We start from the raw sequence: 22,538 nt of genomic DNA on the forward strand, positions 1-22,538 counted from the left end.
AACCACGAGGGAAAACTCGCGTGAATAATTTAATTTCAAATGATGCAATTACAGTAAGAATATAACAACTGAAACATATTCATGAATAAACTACCAGCAATTGTCACGATATTATTTGTTTAAAACGAACCTATATTCCAATAAAATTGCATAGTAATATTAACCTTAGCAATATTTAATAAGACATCTTCATTGTTACTTTCTATATCTTGAATATCATCTGCTCTTATTTTTGCTTACTACTACTCATTAACCTCAAATCATTCAAGCTAGAACTGCTGCCTTTGCCATCTGTTACAGTTTAAAAATCGTAAACCTCATCACCATTCAGTTTTTCTTCTCCCATGCACTGATCTTTAAAACCATTACAAGGATTAGATATCTCAGCTTTCTACAAATTCTTCACTATTATTGCTTCATTAATCACAGTCCATACACCCCGAATCCACAAACAAATCAACTAGTAAAATGAAAACAATCACTATGTGGATGATTCCATTTTAAAACTTAAAGAAAGCTTACTTTCAGAATGCCTTGAAGGAAGGAGAAAATTATGTGAATACTTATAAAAATTTCAGAACCTTATACGAAAAATGTGCAGGGAAAAATACAAGAGGGGGGAAGTATGCGAGGAAGTGCAGTATGTAAATATTGCTATGCACTATTCAAATGTTAGATTTCATGTAATTCACATTAATTTATTTCAATAAACAGAAAATTAAAACCAACGTTTATTTATATATTTTTTTTTTATTATGTGCCATTAAATAAGTAGATAAATAAGTACCATTAAATAAGTAGATAAATAAGTACCATTAAATAAGTAGATAAATAATGAACAAAACACTTACAATAAGAAAAGAAGAAAGAAACCTTGATACATCTGCAAATATAGAATCCTCTCTTTCAGGCACATCTGCACAACAGCAAAAATATTTTAATCTGAAATCAGAATGCATTCAAAAATTAATAAATATTAAAACATTAAACAACTAAGAACGGAAAAAATAACATTTGCTCATGCTTATGCAGTAAACTCCCATTAACACAAATCCCAATGGAGCAAAAATCAACAGTTTGTGTTAACAGGAGACTCAAATTTTATTTTTGAAACAGTTTTTTCCCCTACACATTAACCATTTACAGCACATAGGAATATATGCATTACAATATATTATGTATGTTGTCTCAGAAAACACTACCGAATGAAACATTAATTACTGTACTGTAACTTTAAAAAAGATAATCACAGATCATTTTCTGATGAAACTTATCACAGATCATTTCTGATGAACTTAAATATTCCTGTATATTGCACTGCTGCAGACAGGAATGAAAATGCCTGGTAACCTGCCTGCCAAATGTACTCTTGACTTCCATAAACTGGTGGCCAATTTGAACACTGTGGCAAAATGTTCTAAAGTGTCCAAGGAGCATAACACTTCCTAGTGGGTGGGTGGCATGATATTGTCCTTTTGTTCAGATGACACTTCTTGCTTCTCAAACAAAACCGCTTGTAAACCAGACCCCACAGGAGTACACATGGTAGCATCGTCATCTGCACTAAAAAGTTCCTCAAAACTCAAAGTAGATTTTGCAAAGATTTGTAGCGACTATTGAACAATGTTACTCAAGAATACAGTGTATTCTATGAGGATTTCAATTAAATGAAATGGAATATTTCTGAATGTAGCCCTAGCAGAGAAACTACATGGAAAAAATATGAAAAATTTTGAAAGTTCATACTAAATGAAAAATAATTATGACACAACGGACTACAAAAAGCAATTTGTGGCAACCAAAATTCATCTTAACTGATAGAACTTTCTAAATGATTACTGAGACCAAAATTTTGTTCACGTTAACTGAGTGTTCACCTTAAGCAAGTTCAGACTATTAAAGGGTTTAGAGTAGTAAAAATTAAAATATTTACAAAAAATTAAGTATTAACCAATTCTGGAAACCAAATGAAAATCTTAATAAAAGAGGAATATATTTCCTTAAAAAGTAAAATATATGTAGTAAAAGAATGGAAAAAAGAAATCACTTGCTTCTTGGAGTACATCAAAAATATGTCTAGTTAGATAAAATTCAACATATTAAAAAGTTCATCTTTTCTTTTACTAAGTTTCTGTGTCTGAAAACATTGAAACAGGGAATTTTTAAAGTCAATGTAGTTTCACAACTTATAGAAAAATCTGATGTTGCATTTTTTATGCTGAGTTAAAATATTTTTATTTTATAATTTATGTTTATATATAGCTAGCTAAATACCTAAAAAGAAATTCCTATAATAGAAATCATCACATGAAGATTAAAGATTTGTGCTTATTTATAGAATAAAATTTACATAATAGAATAGATAAATTTTAAAAAAGTAATTAAAATAATATTTAATAAAATCATAGCAAAAATTTGTGATAAAAAATAATATGTTGTACATAAACTAGTGTCTGAAACCTAAGCAGCACATCGATTTTTCAACACCTAACCATGAAACTTGAAAAGAGCTTTTTAACCGCTTGCCTGATTATCCCGAGTTGTCTCAAGTTCGTATATATTGCAGTTAATTATTATCCCGAGAAAACTCGGGCGAAGCAGAATTTGTTAGTGCGATTTCTTTTATCACGGTTTTACTCGGTCTGGAGGAAATGAAATGAAATATTCAGCTTTGATTGGCAGTTTTCCAAATTTTGTTGGTTGCGCGGCTCTTTTGGAGGGACTGGTCGCGTGTTTTCCTATTGTATAGTATACATTGGCTTGTGGATTAGTAATGTATAAAGAAGGATGCACACGTTGGAAAAAAATAAAATAATGGCGATGATGGAAGATAGCGAAAATGATGATTTTTCAGATAGTGATTATGAAAAGGTTGGAGGGGGGGGAATTCAAATCCAACGAGACAGAGTACTCTGTGCTCTTGTGAAAGAGATTCCAGCGGTAAGCCAGTAAGAAAAGAGACCAGATACCAGTGTAGAATGTCAGGTATCACTCTGTGTTGTCCCTTTTTTCAAAAACTATCATACAAAGATTAATACAGTCAAAAGTCGTTAATTCGGACACCCATAATTCGGAATGATCTATAATCCGGAACTCAAAGCTAAAAACTTTCTGCGCATGCGGCACGTTGACACATGCTCATAGGTGTTTACGCGTGCGTGTAAGACCTCTTACGACTGCGCATTTGCGTGTGCGCAAGCGCAGAATACGTTTTCGCGTGCGCATTTTATGTATAACGGATGGTGTAAGCTAAAATTATCTAATTATCTATTTCAGTTAATGTTGATGATTGCGTTGTTCCTTAATTTTCGAATTGGATCCGGCTTATTATTTTTTGCAGACTGTAAGAGCAATACTATAAAAGTAAACTTGAACTTTCGATTATGTCAAATAGAATTTTTGATTCTGGAGCTCCCAAAGGATCGTACAAAACGAAAGTATGTTTCAATGTCCATCAAACAAAAAGTGGAATTGCTGAAAAAAATGGATAAAGACATGAAGAATGTGACAGAGAGGTTAGTGAAAACGAAAAAATTTCGATTGACAAGTTAGTCGGTATTCTCGGCACAGCAATTAACGGGACTTGAACAGCGGAACTTTGTAAGTGAACAAAAAATTATGTCTGTTTATAGAATTAAAGAGAAAGTATTATCACATAAAACGAAGCAACTTAAACAACTGACATTGAAAGAAATGTTTAATAAAGCAAACAAATAAATATTAAGCTTTTTTTTGTAAATTTTGATACCCTTTAGATCATAATTGTTCTTTATTTCATAAATTATGGTTTCATATTTTTAATTTTAGAATTTCTGCATGCCATCTTACGCGATTTAAACTGATGATCTATAATCCGGAATCGCCGAAGTCTCGACGAGTCCGGATTAACGACTTTTGACTGTATTTAATTTTTTTTCATTTGCCCGAGATAACTCGGGATAGTAATCTAATATTAAAAATAAATGCTTTTACTCGTTCAAAAAATTAAAAATTCAACTTAAAATCTACATATTTTGATTTGTTTCATTTTGTTGTTTTTAATAATAAAATAAAAGAAATTTGATGATTTTTTGCAATTTTTTTCAAAAAAATTTGTAAGGGAAGCGGTTAAGAACAGTACAATGAAAAGACAACTCAGCAGGAAAGCGATGCATATGCAAATATCAGCACCATGACATCAGAGAGTAAGTCAGGGCACACAAAATGCAAGCAGTCAGCATGCATAGGGCAAGCCAACTTAAAAAGAAGAAAGGAAGGTTGCATTTCCAAGCATGTTTTTAAAGTGAAATGAGATTGTATGTGTATTATAAGAAAGCATCAGGACACCTTTACATCGAGTAGATTGATTGGCAAGCTTGGGGAAGGGCATAGTTTGAAGTCTGTTGCCCAAGAGTTTGGGACTGATAAAAGTGTCATTTTACGAGCTTGGAAAGCCTTTCAAATGTCAGGTACAGCTGTCAGAATGGTTGATGGTGGTCAGCCATGGAAAATAACAATGACTGTTGACCAACATATCACCCTGCAAGTGAAAAGAGATCAAAATCAGGCAGCCAGTAATGCTGCTCAGCAGTTAAGAATGGAAACCAGATAACAAGTGTGTAAAAAAAAAAAAAAAAAAAAAAAAAACAAGTGTGGTCAGATGACCTTATAAGGTGGCCTATTTGCCCACCATCTTGAATGCTGCATAACACTGACAGCAGACCAATAGTAGCACTGTTTAAAATGATGTAGAGAACACGTCCTCTTTACTGATGAGAGTCATTTCAGTCTGACAAATGATTATTGGTGCCAGATGATACGCAGAGAGGTAAGAAGATGCTTTCATCCTATTAACATGAATGTAAAAATTATATATATATATTTCACTTTTTCTTATGGCATCCCAAAACTTTGAATTCGTGACTCTCAGCATCAATATTAATTTAGTAGCTGGCTATAAATTATGCAAGCATTAAAAAAAAAAAAAAAAAAAAAAAAAAAAAAAAAAAAATCTGCAGCCACATTCTTTTATGATATTGCAATGACCCAACACATCAGATTTTGTATTAAAAAAATTTTTACATTTCTTAGATGGTCTTAATTCTGCATTGGTGTCTAAAAACCTACTTTATCTGCATTTCAGTGTGTGCAAAATTCTGACATTCACTGACTGGTTGACAGATTTAAAATTTTGAGGAAAGAGTAAAATGGAGATTTATCTTTTACTAAAATAACAACAAAAGAGACAAGGGTGAAATGTTATGAGGAGTGCCAAATTCAGAAATACATTTAAAATTTCAGAAATACATTTAAAAATAACTAATGATAGTTAACTTTCAATTTTGAAATGCATCTAGAAGTTCTATTTTAACATAACAAATTAAGAACAATAAAGAAGGTAGTATATTCTTCAGCACTTTTGCATCTTGTGTGCTCAATTAACCAAATCAAATCAACCATTAAAATAAAAACTTCATTAATTATAAAAGATTTTTAATATTTAAAACAGGGAAAAAGTCTTTATCACATATTTTGTAAAATTTCTGACTCATTAATTTTTATCACGTTCAACCTTATCTGAGACATCGAATGATAAATCATTACAATGGGGTTTGGCTGCATTAGTATTTTCATTACATTCATTATATGAAACGTTAATATGAACCTGTTTCCCTTAAAAAGCCTTCGTCCCCTTAGGCAAATAACTCTTGTACGTTTGCAATACTGAACTGAACAGACATACTAGAAGGATTACCTTTTTCTTTAGAGAGATATGAGAGAAAATATTCTTGAGATATTTATAAGAGTTATATATTGAATATATATAATTCTTATAAATATCTTAAGAATATATATATATATATATATATATATATATATTGAATCTCAAGAAAATATTCTTGAGATTTGAAAATATACCTTTAAATATGAATATATCAACAAAATGTGAAGTCAAAAAGAAACGTTAATAAATCAGCCTGTTACAAATTAACAGCTAAAAGAACTAATTTTAAAATATTTCTCAGTGTAGAAATGAAAGAAATCATATATATTTTAATCTCACAAATAAAATAGAGATACCAAACATTATACTTGTATGAGAGAGCTTCCAATTTCCATTCCCTGTGAAAAATTCATGTTGGTAGATATACGTATTTTAAAGGTAAATTAGGTTGAGTTTGGCAAAGCACATAAGGACTAGCTTCTTAAAGAGAGAGATGTATTTTAAAAAGGACCAACTTCTAACCAGCCCCTTTTTTCCATTTGAAGATTTAATGATGTAAATGCTTTAAATATTTTGTCAGAAATCTGTAGTTTTAGAAATGACACTATTTCAGTAATTCTAGTCGCTAAATTAAAATCAGATCTTTTATAGAAAATTCGGGAATACAGTTTAGTGTAATTATATCTGAATTTGGAATCTGTGTTCAAAATACTTTTAATGTTGATAAGTAGTATTGTTAGGGTTAAAGAAACTTCAGAAAACTTGATAATAATTAAAAAGATAAAAAATATTCTTTTGGCCTAAAAAGTTTTCAAATATCACTATTTGCTCTCTAGAACATGAATTAAATAATCACATAGATTTTGAAAAAGCATATCAATTAAGCTTGAATATTAATGCACTACTTCAGTGTTACTAGCTGTTTATCAAAATAATAATTTTTATATTTTCATTTAAAAATCATTAATCGCACTTACATTTATAGTTTTCACACATAGTTACATTTCATGCACATTATTATATAGCATATATTTTTCTGAATACATAATAGAAGGATTATTTTTTTCTTTATAGTAAACTAGAGAAAATATTCTTGAGTGATGTGAAAAGTCAGCTTTAAAGATCAATATATCAACAAAACACGACAAGAAGTTAAAAAGAAAAGTTAATAAATCAGCATGTTAAAAATCAAGAGATAAAAGAACTCCATAGAGTTTGAAAAAAATATTGTCAGTTAAGCTTGAATATTAATGCAATACATTTTATATTTTTTAAAAAAATACACATTATCGTACATATTAATTTTCTGAATACATAAAATACATTACAATTATAACAAGAGCTAGTAAGATTTAGCAAAGTTCACTTTGCTGAATATAAAACTGTAGAGATACCATTCATTTAATTGCGTATACAGGAACATAGTTATATCTTTGCTTCAGATGAAAAATTTTATAGCCACAGCTCTGACTAAAATTGCAATTTTGACAAGATTAATAATAGACAGAACAAAATAATCTGTTGCTTCAAATAAGAAAGTCAAGGGAAGAGCACAATTTGCTATTTTAACTGTACTTAGGTTCTTTAGAATCTTATTCTCACTTTCCTATTCCTATGCCCAAAAAAGAACACCAATATGAGCAACAGGCCACTCCAAATAAATATGTGATGGGGTTTTATTTATTGTTTAAAACTGAAAAATGCTAACTTTCCCAACCACTCGAGGGCTGAAAGTGTGGTTGTGGCTCAACAACTGCAGTCAATGTATTGCTTTGAGAGGCCCCATTGAGATTCCCTAGCCAGCAGAGGTTTGAAAGTGAAATTCAAGAATCTCAGTTGATTTGGAGAAAAATAACTTTGACAATTGCTTCTTTTTAATGCTTAGACTCTGCAAAGAAAGGGGGGAAAAATTGGCTAGTGGTCTGAAGGCCTTAAGTTTTGCACACTAATGTATATATGTATATATATAAAGCCATTGAGACAAAAAGAAGAGATATTTACTAAGTGACAAATTTAAAAATATAAACTACAGGAACATTAAGCTTACTTAAAATATCCATGCATTTAATCTTATTCTCTCTCAAAGCTTCAGTTATCAGGATTCAAATATTTTGAGTGACTTTCCTCTTGAGACTGCAAACCACACTTTCTCTTTTAGCTCATTTCTTAGAACTCTAGTCTCAATCTGTTGATGCTTTCATGCACTTTCAAAAATGTTTTGCAATAAGACAAAGTATCTCTTATTTCCTTAATTGTTTGTTTATTTATTTTTTGCATATTGAAATAAATCAGAACTAGTGCTCCCTACAACCTCATACGTTTTCTTGGTACTATTCGGTTTTGAGGGCCGTAAAAAATCACCAAACTATTGTTGATGCCAGTGCTGCCAAAATAAATTTAGGCAACCCTAATGCAAGAAAGGAAGTAATCTTAGATAGAATAGTAAATAACTATCTAAGACCGATGTTTTAATTTAGATGAAAGGTTAATTTCATATACAGTCAAAAGTCGTTAATTCGGACACCCATAATCCGGAATGATCTATAATCCGGACCTCAAAGCTACAAACTTTCTGCGACTTTTACGGCTGTGAATATGCGTGTGCGCATAATACATTCACGCTTGCACGTTTAATGTATAATGGACGGTATAAGCTAAAATTATCTAATTCAGTTAATGTTGCAGATTGTGTTGTTCCTTAATCTTTGAATTGGATCCGGCTTATTATTTTTTGCAGACTGTTAGAGCAATTTTATAAAAGTAAGCTTGAACTTTCGATTACGTCAAATAGAATTTCCGATATATATTTACTAATATGTAAAGGATCTACAAAGTGAAAGTATGTTTAGAAGTCCATTAAACAAAAGTGGAATTGCTGCAAAAATTGGATAAAGGCATATCCTTCGTTTCTCAAACCATTCCGAAATCTGTTTATCAATTTCACGCTGCTCTGCAGCTCTAGGGGGAAAACGCCATGGCGCGCAATGAATTGAAAGGTAATCTGTCAGCACTATCCTTATCTTCAGTGCAGATGTTTTTATTTTATTTGGCTTATAATTCCTTACTAAATGTAGTACAGTTATTAGTACTAAATGTAGTCGTTAATTTGGACAACCATAATTCGGAATGACCTATAATCCGGACCTCAAAGCTACAAACTTTCTGCGCATGAGTCGGGTTGACGCATGCGCGTAAGACCTTTACTGCTGCGAATATGAGTGTGCGCCTGCGCAAAATATGTTTACGAATGCGCGTTTAATGTATAACGGATGGTATAAGCTAAGCTAAATATCTAATTCAGTTAATCTTGCAGATTGCGTTGTTCCTTAATCTTCGAATTGGATTCGGCTTATTATTTTTTGCAGACTATTAGAGCAATTTTATAAAAGCAAGCTTGAACTTTCGATTATGTCAAATAGAATTTCTGATATATATTTACTAATATGTAAAGGATCTACAAAGTGAAAGTATGTTTCGAAGTCCATTAAACAAAAAGTGGAACTGCTGCAAAAAATGGATAAAGGCATGTCCTTTGTTTATCTAAAATTTAACGTTTGTTTATCTAAACTTTGTTTATCTTTAACGCGACAGCGCGCAATGAATTGGAAGTTGATCTGTCAGCACTATCCTCATTTTTAGAGCATATGTTTTTATTTTATTTGGCTTATAATTCCTTACTAAATGTAGTGTTTCATCTCGATGTACTCCGTCTTTGTTATGATTTAAATCAAATTCCTCGTCATTATAATTCGCTTCCGATAGCAAAGAAAGTAACAGAGGTTATTGGAAACGAAAAAATTTCTATTGACAAATTAGTCGGTATTTTCGTCGACACAGCAATTATAAGACTTGAACAGCGGAACTTTGTAACTGAACAAGAAATTATGTCTATTTATAGAATTAAAGAGAATGTATTATCACATAGAAAAACGAAGCAACTTAAACAACTTACATTGAAAGAAATGTTTAATAAAGTAAACAAATAAATATTAAGCTTTTTTTTTTTTTTTTTTTTTTTAAATTTTGATACCCTTTAAATCATAATTGTTCTTTATTTCATAAATTACGGTTTCATATTTTTAATTTTATAATTTCTGCATGCGATCTTACCAGATTTAAATCGATGATCTATAATCCGGAATCGCCGAAGTCCCGACGAGTCCGGATTAATGACTTTTGACTGTATTTCATCTCGATGTACTCCGTCTTTGATATGATTTAAATGAAATTCCTCGTCATTATAATTCGCTTCTGATAAAGTAAAGAGAAAGTATTATCACATAAAACGAAGCAACTTAAACAACTTACATTGAAAGAAACGTTTAATAAAGTAAACAAATAAATATTAAGCTTTTTTTTTTTGTAAATTTTGATACCCTTTAGATCATAATTGTTCTTTATTTCATAAATTACGGTTTAATATTTTAAATTTTATAATTCCTGCATGCCATCTTACCAGATTTAAACTGATGATCTATAATCTGGAAAAATCGATAGTCCGGAATTACCGAAGTCCCGACGAGTCCGGATTAATGACTTTTGACTGTAATACTTTATTTATGATTATAATTTATATAAAAAAGGCTAAACATGACTGAATGGATGCCTGCATCGCTATTTCGCTACCAAGTTATCACTAAAGCATAATTTCATCTCGTTGTTTGTTCAAACGTAATTTTCTATAATGAATGATGACTTTTCTTTGAAAAAATTCTCGGTAACGTGCAGAATCACCCACTGATTTACAAGGGTAAAAACAATTGGATTTTTGTCTATTTTCTTTTACTTTTTAAATGAAAATAGGCCAACGTGTACATAAATAAAGTCAAGGGTGTGCACAGTGCCATTTTTGTGCAATTCTGAGAAATTGTTTTTAAGTGAAAATAGGTCAATGTGTACATGGATACCGAATATGTACAATTCTTAAAAATGCGTCAAGCAGTGGTGGGGAATTCTGCGCTTTACTCCAAATTTTATTGCAGACTTTTCATCATGGGCAATTCCATAGGATATCAAAAAAAAAAAAAAAAAAAAAAAAGGTTTAAAAATTAAACTAGTATTTTAATGGCAACTTAAGAAATGTAGAACTATATAAACTTACGCAATCTGAAATCAGCGCGTACGCTAGATTTGGCGCGCTGTTAAATGGGCGCGTTTGCTAGATTTGGCACTTTTGCGCATACATTTTCCCTGCAATTTTTTTATGGTGCTCAAAACGGATTGTACTGTTTTCCTTATCTGATGAGAAAATGAGTTCCAAGAAGCTTATGGGGCAGAAAAAAAGATTTTTGAAAGCACGCAAGAAAAGGTGGAAATCCATTCTGAGAACGGCGATTTCAACTTTCAGGTTAGTGAAGACTTAAATTATAAATATTCTCCATACTGAAGCTTCAGTCAGAAGCTTTAATTGTAATGTCAATGAAAATTAGTGACTTTTCCTCCTTTCAGAAAATACCTAAAATGCATAACAAATATTTAAATGCATGTAACCTACTTTCTGTTTACAGCATTATAATTAATTTACTCACTTATTTTCTGGAATTCATTTTCCAACAGATATGACTTACTTTGGAATACAGTAAATCTGAAAGATACAATGCATGTAAAAAAATCCTTCTGATATAGTGCATGTTGTACTTTCTGAACTTACATTAGATTCTGTAGTTTGATTTCAGTTTTCTACACTTCTCTGTTTCATTCCTTTCTAGATTACTACAAAGATCAGTTTTTATCTTTTTGAATGTTAAACAATACGTTTTGTATCCAAGTACAAATACTAGAAGAAGGGTATCTTTTTAACATCTAAATAACAAAGACAAACAAGTCCCTACTTTAAAAACCCTGTGTGTGGCATGACTAGTTATATCCAGTCAAGAAATTTGCTGTCATTCTGTATATATTAAATTTTCTCTAAAATATTTTATTTTCATTAATAATCTAAATAGCATCCTAACATTCATTTAATTATCTAAATAACATCCTAATGAATGGTATGTTATGAAAACTAAAATTAAAGCAAGCAATTACACAAATCTAGCTAATAAGAATGTTTGAATACAGCTTTTCATAAGCAGATACAAAAAGCTGTCTTATTCAAAAGATTAATCTGACTGATTTTTTTTTTCGATTTTTCAAATTATCATTAAACTTATGTTTAAAAAATTATAAGCTCACACTGCCCATAAACTTATTTTACTAGTTTATGAACCAATTGAAACTTGGAAGAAACAATAACATAAAAGATTTTCTTATTAAATTTTATTTCACGTAATATTAACAAGTATTCTGTGAGCATTTAGTTTCACAAGAAAGAATAAGAAAAACTACTAAGAAAATTTCAGGCCAAACATTTAACATTTAAATATTAAATAATAACATTCAGATTAAAATATCTAAATATTAAATAATATCATTCAGATGTAAAATATCTAAATATTAAATAATAACATGCAGATGTAAAATATCTAAATATTAAATAATAACATTCAGATGTAAAATATCAACATCTGATGCTAAATTTTAACATTAATGTTAAATGTTTAAAAGCCAAACTTTGAAATTAAACACAGAGAAAAGATGTCCTTTTCTCCATGTTAAATGTTTTATATTGCATTACAAATTTTCATAAACTTCTGATCCTCTCTGAAACCAGTAACTGTGAAAAAACATTTTTCATGAAATAAATTAAACATTTTAAACAGAGCATATAAAATCTGAAAATAATAAAATTAAATTACCGAAGTTTCCAAACACGTTCTGCTTTCTGGAAAAAATTTGCATTCAGATCAGATTCTGATTTCCAGTATTTTGATGAACCCAGAGAACTGTAGCAAATAAACACACAAGTTGCAAATATCAATATATAAATCCAAATGCCAATGGTTGTGATCTGAAAAGGTGGATGGAAACAAAATGAAAAAACACATAAGTTGTAATCTGCTTATCTTTAAAAAGATGTTTATTAATAAATAGTGAAAAATACTTTTCTCTTTTAAAAACATAAAACTGACAGCATATTGTAATGACAATGCACAGATGGAGAGCTGAACATGAAACTCCATGAAAAGATTAATAAGGTCAGAGGGTTTGCAGTTATACTTAATATTCATTGCAATACCCTCTTGTATATAAACAGTGTACTATCAGAGTTTAATCATTTATAAAAAAATCAAGATTTAAAGAAGAAAACTTTAACAGTGTTTAGATATATATTGTTGTGTGTGTACGGGTTTGTTACGAATTGAATGCACAAGTTGGATGAAAAATGAACAAAAATTTATTATTATCACAACAAATAAAACAAAATGCTTAAATTTCCCTCAGATATTCCTACAGTATTACAATGTCTCACAGTAGTTATCTTTTAACTACTCAAAGGTTCAACAGAACTTAATTCAAAACAACTAAAGAAAGCTAATCCATGAATTCACTACAGTCAACAAGAGCAGTTTATTAAACAAAGTCTTAAAACAACAACTAACTAAATAAGGAATTGAGAGGTTTTCATGCTGCTTATATAAGCTTTCTAAATGCTCGAGCACACGCATGGGCATTTACGTGTGTGCGTAAGACCTTTACGGCTGTGAATATGCACGTGCGCATGCGCATAAAACATTTACGCATGCGCGTTTAATGTATAACGGATGGTATAAGCTAAGCTAAAATTATCTAAAAAATATTAATAATTAAAAATAAAATTACTACTAACATTAGCTATTTAAATACAAAATCTGTAACAATACAGTCAAAAGTCGTTAATTCGGACACCCATAATCCAGAATGATCTATAATCCGGACCTCAAAGCTACAAACTTTCTGTGCATGCATCGCGTTGACGCATGCGCATAGGCATTTACGTGTGCGCGTAGACCTTTACGGCTGCGAATATGCATGTGTGCATGCGCATAAAACGTTTACACATGCGCGTTTAATGTATAACGGACGGTATAAGCTAAGCTAAAATTATCTAATTCAGTTAATGTTGCAGATTGCATTTGCAATGAATTGGAAGTTGATCTGTCAGCACTATCCTTATCTTTAGAGCAGATGTTTTTATTTCATTTGGCTTATAATTCCTTACTAAATGTAGTGTTTCATCTATGTACTCCGTCTCTAATATGATTTAAATCAAATTCCTCGTCATTATAATTCGCTTCCAATAGCGAAGAAAGTATCAGAGGTTATTGAAAACGAAAAAATTTTGATTGACAAATTAGTCGGTATTCTCGACACAGCAATTATAGGACTTGAACAGCGGAACTTTGTAACTGAACAAGAAATTATGTCTGTTTAATAGAATTAAAGAGAAAGTATTATCACATGAAACGAAGCAACTTAAACAACTTACATTGAAAGAAATGTTTAATAAAGTAAACAAATAAATATTAAGCTTTTTCTTTTTGTAAATTTTGATACCCTTTAAATCATAATTGTTCTTTATTTCATAAATTACGGTTTCATATTTTTAATTTTGTAATTTCTGCATGCCATCTTACCAGATTTAAACTGATGATCTATAATTCGGAATTGCCGAAGTCCCGACAAGTCCGGATAAACGACTTTTGACTGTATACACATTCTTTCTAATACTATACATTTTTTTGCCTATTTACAAGATTTTGGGTACTTTCTAGAAGTTACTGTTAGAATGTCATTTAACTTCCCTATTATATGTTTCTATGAATTTTTGAAATGTTCTCAAAGTTATGCTGTTCAAAGAAAAATTTCAATTTAGGGGATGTAAATTTACCAAGTGCATATTTTTTTTAATAATAAATTGCATAGTGAAGTTTACATACATGACATGACATTATCATGTTGCTGACAATTTTCTCCTCTAATGCATTAAACTGTTTTCAAATGCATTAAAACAGAATAGTATTCAAATATATTAAAACAGAAATCAATTACTATTTTGCAGAATATGGAAATTTTCTGCCTATCCTTCAGATAAGAATTCTTTGCACACTACTACCTACTAACAAAATTACTATCAACATGACTCAAGATTTCTGAGCTGAAGTTTCTGTGAATGAAGCAAATTTTTAAGTTGATGTTTTGTCTTTCAGTCATATGTGAGATACTAATGTTTATCATTAGTTATATGTTTAAACAATTGGTACTATTATTTACTCTCTTTTTCTAAATCACGGAATGTTTTATAATTTAACTTTCATTCTGCGCTGTAACCAATGCATAACACAAAATATAATGATGTAATAAAATAAATACTTCTTTTTTTCGGATGTTGCACAACTAATTCATTGGCAACACATTTGCTTATATTGGGTGAGTCCATAAATTTGTAAAAATTTTTTGGTAAATTTTTAAATAATATAAAAAAATACAATTTAACATTTTAATCAATTATATATTTTTCTCCATTATCTGCAATGTCTCGCCATCTTACAGGCAGCTTTTTTATGCCATTGCTGTAGAAAGACTCTGGTTTTGACACAAAAAAACTTGAAAGTTCATTGTGTACATCCTGTTCAGAATATTTTTTTAATTAAAAAAATTTTGTAAGGCACGAAAAAAATGTAAAAAATTTTGTAAGGCACGAAATAAGTGAAAATCACTTGGGGCAATATCTGGGGAGTAAGCAGGATGTGGCAAAAGCTTCCAATTAAATTCACTAATTTTTTGCAGCATTGTTCGAGCCATATGCGATCTAGCATTATCATGATGAAACAACACTTTCTTGATATTCACAATTCGTGGGCATTTTTTGATCAATTCTGAGTTTAGACAGCAAAGTTGTTCACTATTAACTTCTGAATTAATCGTTTGATTTGGTTCTAACAGTTCAAAACCTCCTGAATGGGTTCATCATCAATGCTGCTTTTTCCAACTTAAAATTTTTAAAACCATTCCTGGGCAGTCCTTACACTAATAGCGTGTTCACCATGCACACTATTAATATTTATGACTGCAAACCTGGCAGATTCACCACAAGAAAATAAAAAATGTAGCATAGTACGTTTGTACTGATTATCTATATTCATCTTCTGTGGGTACTAAAATGTGTTCAATATTTACGAAAGTTGGTGATGAACTGAATATGTTAGTGAAATTATGACAAGTTTCAACAGTTCAAAATTGTATTGTTTTAGTAAATGTGTCATAGTGAATTCCACACATTCTCTTAATGTGCACGAACTTATGGACTGACCCGTATTTCAAGTGACAGGTGATGATTAAGCACTTGTTGCTTAATTGCTTCATGATAGAAACTTTGATCCCCGGGTTCATCATAATTTTTCAACACAGCACAGAACTGTTCAGAGGGATGGGGAATGTTTATCCTTAATCTCTGATGGCATTTAAAAGATCTTTATTGTACTTTCATATGCTTTAAAATAAAACTCATTCCTATTTGACTGTTTACTTTTTAAATTCATAACAGTGCAAAATTGTTGGAGGGGGGTTGACTTTATTGAAATTTCTTAGTATTTTAAGGGTAGTATGTTGAGATATGTTACAGTCAAAAGTCGTTAATCCGGACTCGTCGGGACTTCGGCGATTCTGGATTATCGATTTTTCCGGATTATAGATCATTTTAAATCTCGTAAGATGGCATGCAGAAATTCTAAAATTAAAAATATGAAACCGTAATTTATGAAATAAAGAACAATTATGATCTAAAGGGTATCAAAATTTGCAAAAAGAAAAAGCTTAATATTTATTTGTTTACTTTATTAAACATTTCTTTCAATGTAAGTTGTTTAAGTTTTGCTTCGTTTCATGTGATAACACTTTCTCTTTAATTCTATTAAACAGACATAATTTCTTGTTCAGTTACAAAGTTCCGCTGTTCAAGTCCTATAATTGCTATGTCGAGAATACCGACTAATTTGTCAATCGAAATTTTTTCGTTTTCAATAACCTCTGTTACCTTTTCCGCTATCGGAAGCGAATTATAATGACGAGGAACATGTTTTAAATCATATCAAAGACCGAGCATATCAAGATGAAATACTACATTTGGTAAGGAATTATAAGCCAAATAAAATAAAAACATCTGCGCTGAAGATAAGGACAGTGCTGACAGATCAACTTCCAATTCATTACGTGCCCGCCGCGGCGTTCCCCCCGCCGAGCAGCGTGAAATTGATAAACAGATTTCGGATTTCAAAACATACTTTCGCTTTAGATCCTTTATATATTAACAAATATATATCGGAAATTCTATTTGGTATAATCGAAAGTTTAAGCTTACTTTTATAAAATTGCTCTTACAATCTGCAAAAAATAATAAGCCGGATCCAATTTGAAAATTCAGGAACAACGCAATCATCAACATTAACTGAAATAGATAATTAGATAATTTTAGCTTATACGTCCATTATACATAAAACGCGCATGCGAAAATGTATTCTGCACTTGCGCACACTTATATGCACAGTCGTAAAAGGTCTTACGCGCACGCGTAAACGCCTATGCGCATGTGTCAACGCGGCGGATGCGCAGAAAGTTTTTAGTTTTGAGGTCCGGATTATAGATCATTCCGAATTATGGGTGTCCGAATTAACGACTTTTGACTGTAGTAAATCATTGCCATTAGTTACTGTTTGGCAGCTTGCTGCATAGTAAAATTTGATATTAAATGCTCTAGATTCAATAGTAAATTCTCCATATATTTAAACACATTTAGAAATTTGCACATACGAGTATAATTTAAATAAAATATTCTTCATACATCATAAAATATCTTTCTTCCATAGAATGTAATGTAAAAATTATCAGTATTAGAGATTAATGTACCTGATCAATTATTAATTATTCATAAAAATTTCTCACTTTAAAATACCAAATTCATTTAAATATAATTTTTTAAACATATTTAAGCTAAAATAATGTAACAAAATAAAAAGAACTTTATTAGTACAAAGATTTTAATGAAGCTTTAATATTCTAGACACTGTTTCACCAGGATAAAAATAAGAAAATGGCATGATTTTAAAAAAATTCCAGAATATAAAAGAAATTAACTATATTAGATACAGGGGTTGGACAAAAATATGGAAACACTTTTAAAAAAACATGTTTCTTTGCTTAATATGATGTAGGAAACCCGCTGGCATCCAAAACAGCTTGCAGTCTTCTCGGAATGGATAAATACAGTTCCTGTATGTTTGCCAAGGGAATATTATACCATTCTTCCTGCAAAACGGTGGCAAGTTCAGATAACGATATTGGCGGTGGATAATGAGAACACACTTTCCGTTCCAATGTAGGCCACAAAGGTTCGATAATATTCAGGTCTGGTGACTGTGGTGGCCAGGGGAGATGGGACAACTCATCCTCGTGCTCAGAAAACCAGTCCTGGACAATGTGAGCTGTGTGAACAGGGGCTTTGTCATCTTGGAAGACACCATCACCATCGGGGGAACAAAGTTTGTACCATGGGATGAACTTGATCGGCCAAAAAGTTCACATAAGTCTTGGCAGTCATGTGCCCTGACACAGTTATCATGGGGCTAGCAGAGAACCACGATATGGCTGCCCAAACCATAACAGAACCCCCGCCATGTTTCACTCAACAACTGGCAACAAGCAGTCTCTCTGGCAACAAGCAGTCTGTATTATAGGCTTGAGATGGCGTTCTCCAGACGTAAACTCGGCCAGAAGTGGGAAACAGTGTGAAAGAAGACTCGTCAGACCATATTACTCGCTTCCACTGCTCTATAGTTCAGGCTTTATGACTTAAACACCACCTTTTCCTGTTACGGGCATTAGCATCACTGATGAGTGGCTTCTCAATTGCAGCACGGCCAGCAATTCCCTGTTTATGAAGCTCCCTTCTAATTGTTTTGGTACTCACAGGGTTCGGTAACACAACATTCATTTCAGCAGTAACTTTTGCAGCTGTGGTCTTCTTATTTTTCGTCACAATTGCCCTTAATGATCGTATTTCACGATCACTCAGGACACACTTTCGTCCGCGCTGTGATTTAGCAGATGATGTTTTTCCGGATTTCAAATATGCGGAATAAATCTTCGATACAGTACTCTTGAAACACTAAACACCTCGGCTACCTTGCTTACGGAAGCACCTACCATATGTGCTCCAACAATTTGCCCACGTTCGAAGTCTGTTAACTCTGACATAATGCAATGACAACCTCACATAACAGTACTCCCACAACAACTGAACTGTTTAGCACATTTACGAAGTTGTATAGGTGGCGTCAGTAGTCAAAAACGCCAGCGCCACCTGCATATTTAATTAAAATCAATATTTCTTTTCAAACATGCATTTCACAAGGTGTTTCCATATTTTTGTCCATCCACTGTATGTTTTGACAGAATTTTACCTTAATAAAATGTTCTTTTTGTGTACAGAAGCTTTCCATATATACAAAGAGCCAAACACCATATGACGCTAGTGCACAATCAATAAACACCATAAGCAGCTTTAAGTATAACAATTTTGCTACAAATTTTCGCTTTTCTTTCTGAAAACAAACATTATAAAAATGATTATATAAGATTTAAACTACTGCATTGACTAAAACACATGTTAATAAGACATGTAGTCCCAATTAAAAAGATAAGTCGATTAAACTATACACTGAAGTGACAAAAGTCATGGGATACCTCCTAATATTTTGTCGGTCCTCCTTTTGCCCGGCAAAGTGCAACAACTCAATGTGGCATGGACTCAACAAGTCGTTGGAAGTCTCCTGCAGGAATATTGAGCCATGCTGCCTCTATAGATGTCCATAATTGTGAAAGTGTTGACGGTGCAGGGTTTTGGGCACGAACTGACCTCTCGATGATGTCCCATAAATGTTCGATGGAATTCATGTCGGGCGATCTAGGTGGCCAGATCATTCACTGGAATTGTCCAGAATGTTCTTCTAACCAATCCTGAACAATTGTGGCCCGGTGACATGACGCATTGTCATCCATAAAAATCCCATCGTTGTTTGAGTATGTGAAGTCCATGAATGGCTGTAAGTGATCTCCAAGTAGCTGAAGGTATCCATTTCCAGTCAATGATCAGTTCAGTTGCACCAGAGGACAGAGTCCATGCCATGTAAAAACAGTCCAGGCCATTATGGAACCACCACCAGCTTGAACAGAGCATTGTTGACAACTTGGGTCCATGGCTTTGTGGGGTCTGCGCCACACACGAACCCTACTATCAGCTCTTACCAACTGAAATCGTGACTCATCTGACCAAGCCACGGTTTTCCATTCGTTTAGGGACCAACCGATATGCTCACGAGCCCACGAGAGTCGCTGCAAGCGATGTCGTGTTGTCAGTAAAGGCACTTGAGTCGGTCTTCTGCTGGCATGGCCCCAGGAAGACAAATTTCGCCGCACTGTCCTATCAAACACGTCCCTCGTATGTCCCACATTGATTTCTGCGGTTATTTGACGCAGTGTTGCTTGTCTGTGAACATTGACAACTCTACGCAGACGTCGCTGGTCTCGGTCGTTAAGTGCAGGTGGTCAGCCACTGCACTGTCTATGGTGGGATGTTATGCCTGAAATTAGATACTCTCAGCACACTCTTGACACTGTGGATCTCGGAATGTTGAATTCCCTAATGATATCCGAAATGGAATGACCCATGCGTCTAGCTCCAACTACCATTCCGCGTTCAAAGTCTGTTAATTCTCATCATGTGGCCATAATCATGTCAAAGTCTCTTCACATGAATAACTTGAACACAAATGAAAGCATTGCCAAAGCACTTTGCATTTATACATTTTCTATGCAATACTACTGCCATCTGTATATTTGCATATTGCTATCCCATGACTATTGTCACTTCAGTGTATAGCTAAATAATAATAAGACACAAAATTTAGTACTCTAAAATGAGAAAGATACTAAACAGAAAGTATGCAGAATAATCTTATATAATGCCTGATGCAAAAATAAGTTTTAAAATACATTAGGTTATAACATTTCAACATATTTCCAGTTAAACTGCAAATCAACATGCCAATGATTTTTAACAAGTGGCATGTACTTTACATTAATCACAAGTCTTATTAAAATTATGCGCTGTAGTCAAATTCTTTCCCACAGCTTCAAAATTAGCAGCCTTATGATTGTGATTGATATTATTTAAAAGCTGCAGCCATAACTTTTTTAAATGTAAATTTTTCTTTCATTATTACATTCAAGCTTCAACAATAAATAAAAATTACAATGGCTTATTCATTACATAGCTTTAAATGGAATGCCTTTTTCTTCAAAAGTAAACCCATGACTGTATTCAAAAACAGGTGCTTTCTGATTACCCTGCTAAAAAGTCACAAAATATATTCATGATATAGTGGTCCACACGTTTATTTTCATTTTTGAAATTCAATCATATTTTTTCTGATTATTGTTTCCTTTTGTATTGCGTATAATTGTTTTTCTCATAATAAATCATAACAGAAGTCTGTAGTTTTGACAGCTAATGAATATTTTTATTAACAACTGAATTTTATGAAAATTGCACAAAGTGTGTTAGAATACAGATCAGAAATTAGTTTGAAAATAGCTGTATTTCATTTACAATAGCCATTTGCTTTATTTATTGTTAGCTGGTGTGCAATGCTAAATTTGTGCAATTTTCTGGTGTTTCTGGTAGGGAGAAAAACAGCACCAAAAAAATTACAGAAGTATTTCTGAAAAAAAGGTACATTCATTAGCAATGTTTCTAGTTTTTTAAATTCCATTGACTAGTTGCTTCTTTGTGGGATTTTTATTGTCCTGTTTGTGAAATTGTTTGTGAAAATGTCTCTTGCCTTTGGTTCATTGGCTGGGTAAAACACTAGTCACTGAATACTCATTGTTTGGTGGGGAGTGAGGATTATCAGAAAGCACCTGAAAATATTACATTTTACAATATTTACATTTTCATTCCCAAAATTAATTAAAATTTTTAATGTAATGGACAATTAACATTTTCGGTTATCATCATATGTAAAAATAATTTACATTAGATATCATGCTTAGGCCCAGTTGCGCAGTGGATAGTGCACCGGACAGCAGCACCACATGTCCAGGATTCGATCCTCAGGCTGGGCAAGGATGACTCAGCCTTTCATCCTTGTAGTGGGTCAATAAAATGAGTACCAAGTTCACTTAAGGACTAAACACCGGAGGCCCTGGGACAAGCTGACCACTTGTCCAGGCTATGATCCACAAGCACCCCGGAGACAACGGTTTAGAAGGCAGATATCAGAGCACTGCTGGTCATGGCTCTCTAAGGACTGGTTGTGCCGCTGAGTTTAATTTGTAGTTTAGATATTATACTTGCATTAGATATTATACAGGGTGATCAGCAAATAAGCCCTGATTTCAAAATTAAATATCTCTACAACAAAGATCGATAGAATTATGCGGTAAACTGTATGTTTATTAGCAAAATTGAAAAAATAGTGTACAAAAGTTTATAAAACTTAGTTATGAAAATCATTAACAGATGGCGCTCTAATCGCAATGACCTATGAATAGCCTTTAAAATGTCCTTAAAAGTCAAAAGTGATCAGTACAACTGTTGGGTAGTGAAAAGATGCTAGTGTAGAAAGTGAAATAATGTATTCCATTGAACAACGTGTATTTTGGTTCTAGAATTTCACCGATTAGAACACAGTCCTATGGCAACATGTCACAGTTTTCAAAACCGATTCAATGTTCCAGTTGGATCCGATGCGAAAATCATTCGCATGCTCTTCGTGAAATTCGAATGGACTGGCAGCGTGGCTGATGATCAAACGGGGAATGTTGGGCCTAAGCAAACTATAGTCACCCCTGAAAATGCAGCCAAAGTTTCTGGATTTGTTCAGCAAAATCCTAGGAAAAGCATCCAGCGGATTGCATC

At 32.3% G+C, this 22,538-nt stretch overlaps 1 protein-coding gene across 2 annotated transcripts in view; it reads right to left on the reverse strand.

The window, feature by feature from the left end:
• LOC118199900 (diacylglycerol lipase-alpha-like) overlaps positions 1–22,538 on the reverse strand; it is a 62,816-nt gene that overhangs the window by 18,554 nt on the left and 21,724 nt on the right. The window contains exons 5-7 of one of the 2 annotated variants that reach the window (XM_035371766.2): positions 19,021–19,161; positions 12,442–12,593; positions 852–942 (exon numbers count right to left, since the gene is read on the reverse strand). In XM_035371766.2, the coding sequence (XP_035227657.1) occupies positions 852–942; positions 12,442–12,593; positions 19,021–19,161 (384 nt within the window). The remainder of the gene's footprint in view (positions 1–851; positions 943–12,441; positions 12,594–19,020; positions 19,162–22,538) is intronic. The other variant, XM_035371767.2, reaches the window with a different exon arrangement.

This window comes from Stegodyphus dumicola, chromosome 2 (genome assembly GCF_044657685.1).
Source record: "Stegodyphus dumicola isolate Sdum_Otavi_A_Nest chromosome 2, ASM4465768v1".
NCBI lineage: Eukaryota > Metazoa > Arthropoda > Arachnida > Araneae > Eresidae > Stegodyphus > Stegodyphus dumicola.